This window comes from Sinocyclocheilus grahami, unplaced genomic scaffold (genome assembly GCF_001515645.1).
Source record: "Sinocyclocheilus grahami isolate Dianchi unplaced genomic scaffold, SAMN03320097.WGS_v1.1 scaffold30021.1, whole genome shotgun sequence".
Classification (NCBI taxonomy): domain Eukaryota; kingdom Metazoa; phylum Chordata; class Actinopteri; order Cypriniformes; family Cyprinidae; genus Sinocyclocheilus; species Sinocyclocheilus grahami.
In genome coordinates, this window is record NW_015521004.1 from 1 (window position 1) to 2455 (window position 2455).

The following is a 2455-nucleotide window of genomic DNA, read 5'->3' on the forward strand; positions in this document are numbered from 1 at the left end:
GGCCAATGTGTAGGAGGCTTGATCTTCATAGTCTATCTCCATCTGTGTGGTGATGGCACCTGTGTCCGGATCAATCTTGAACTGTGGAACATTGTCCTCCATGATATAGGTAATACGTGCATTCTCACCTGTATCTTCATCTGTGGCACTGATTACCACAACAGTTGATCCAATGGGTCGGTCTTCGCTGAAGGTCTGATGGTAGCTTGCGCTCTGGAACACGGGTCTATGAGTGTTAGCATCAGTTACATTGATGAACACCTGCGTGGTGTCGAAGCGTGTACCATCAGAGGCAGTGACAGTCAGAACATACTGGCGTTCCTGTTTGTAATCTAACGGCAAAGCCAGCGTGATGAGTCCACCTCCGCTTTGACTAGTGATGGCAAAGCGGTTCCGCGTATTACCACTGGAGATCTGATAGGTGACCACACTGTTTACATCACGGTCCAGAGCTGTAACAGTTAACACACTGGTCCCTACAACAGCATCTTCATTGATTTTTAGCGAGTATAGCTTTTCGGTGAATGCAGGGATGTTGTCATTCACATCTAGGACGGTGATGCTAACGCTAGCTGAGGACGACATCACTGGAACACCGTTGTCTCTGGCTTCTACTCCAAAGGTGTAATACTCAGTGGTTTCCCTGTCCAGCTCAGCACTGACTGTTATCCATCCAGTGCTGTTATTGATGGTGAAGGGAAAGCCCGGAGTGGTGTCTGTGAGGCTGTAATCCAAACGAGCATTTTCTCCAGAATCAGAATCAATGGCCTGAATGTGAATGACAGAATATCCAATGGGCACGTTCTCTAAAACGGTGGCTTGGAAAGGTGTGCTTACAAACATAGGAGCATTGTCATTCACATCCACAACTTGGATGACAACAATGCCTGTTCCATTAATGAGAGGAGGCCTGCCTCCATCCTGGGCCTTTATGCGCAAGTTATATTCTCTGATAATTTCGTAGTCCAGAGGGTTTATGACATCAATGGCTCCGGTAAGGGTGTGAATGAAGAACTGACCTTTTACATTGCCGCTGATTATACTGTAATGAACCTTAGCGTTATTGCCCTCGTCTCGGTCAGTGGCTTCTACCTGGGCCACTTTAGTGTTAACCGCCACATTTTCTGGCACCTGAACTACATATCTTTTCTCACTAAACTGTGGATAGTTGTCGTTTTCATCTTCAACTGTGATGTGCACTGTCGCGGTAGCACTGCGGGGCCCAGGGTCCTTTCCTTGGTCGTTGGCCTCTACTATCAGCTGATACTGGGCCATGGTTTCTCTATCTGGACGCACGCGAATCTTGACCAGTCCGTTCCGAGAATCAATTTCAAACCCAGAATTAACACCCTGGCCATTCACAATCTTATATACCATGTCCGCATTGGATGGTGCATCTCCATCTGTCGCCCTGACTGTAATCACCTCAAAACCAACTTCCACATTTTCTCGTATCCTAACCCTGTACTCATTCTGTTCAAAAACGGGCCCGTGGTCGTTGGTGTCACTAACTGTAACGGTCAGGGACGACGTGGCTACGCGTCGCGGTGTGCCATTATCAGTTGCTGTGACTTTAAACACATGTGTGTCTTTAACTTCTCTGTCTAAGGGCTGGACAGTCTCAATGCTGCCGGTTTGAGGGTCTATCCGAAAGAAGTCGTTGGAACGGCTGTCGAGTAATGCTTCCATGCCATACTCGATCTTCCCCGCCTCTCCAGGGTCGCTGTCAGTCGCTTTGAGGGTGATGACTCGCGTACCCGCAGGCTCGTTCTCCGGCACTGAAACCTGGTAGTACGGTAACTGAAACTGAAGCGCTGAATTCACGGCTCGCCTTATTCTCGGTTTCCATTTATTTGATACGTGTTGCATAGAATGTAATAATGATGTTTGGACTGAGGCGAATCGTAATTTAAGGCACATAGAAAAGGTCTCACCGTTTGAATCGTGAAACGAACAGCGAATAGTGTCTTTAAGGCGTCTCAAGTCCGTCTCCAAACAGTACGCGTCCTTCACGAGTAAAGTCCCGTTACGCACAAACACATTCAGACGGTCTGAGGTGCAAGAAGTAGCAAACACACCAGAGTTTCTTGTGAAGGCAGGTAAATAGTCTTTCAAACTAAGGAGTAAATCACCAGGAGAAAAGCAGGAAGTTAGTCCCAAGTTATAAATGCAATCCACGTTAACATCAGGCTTAGTCACTCTCTTCCTTTTATATTTGAACACGCAATTTCGTCCATGTACAAATACATTGAAATGTGCGTTAACTAGTCCTTCAGTTGTCAATGACTGGATTTTAAAATAAAGAGGCAGCGCGCTGTGAGGGGCGCGCGCGCAATCCACCTCTCCATTTAAACGCACCACTCCATCTCTCCAGTCCACTTTAATAAACATCCCAATGTACTTGGAAGTAAAAGTCCTGTCTATTTTATACGTCCAACCTGGTCCCAGTGACAAA

General features: G+C 46.9%; 1 protein-coding gene across 1 annotated transcript; it reads right to left on the reverse strand.

Annotated features, from left to right (window-relative positions):
* Positions 1-3: 3 nt before the first annotated feature.
* LOC107580294 (cadherin EGF LAG seven-pass G-type receptor 1-like) lies at positions 4-2448 on the reverse strand (the record flags this gene model as incomplete). The annotated part of the gene is made up of 1 exon (XM_016266017.1): positions 4-2448. A coding segment is annotated over one exon (2445 nt), but the record flags the coding sequence as incomplete, so codon positions are not given.
* Positions 2449-2455: the final 7 nt, after the last annotated feature.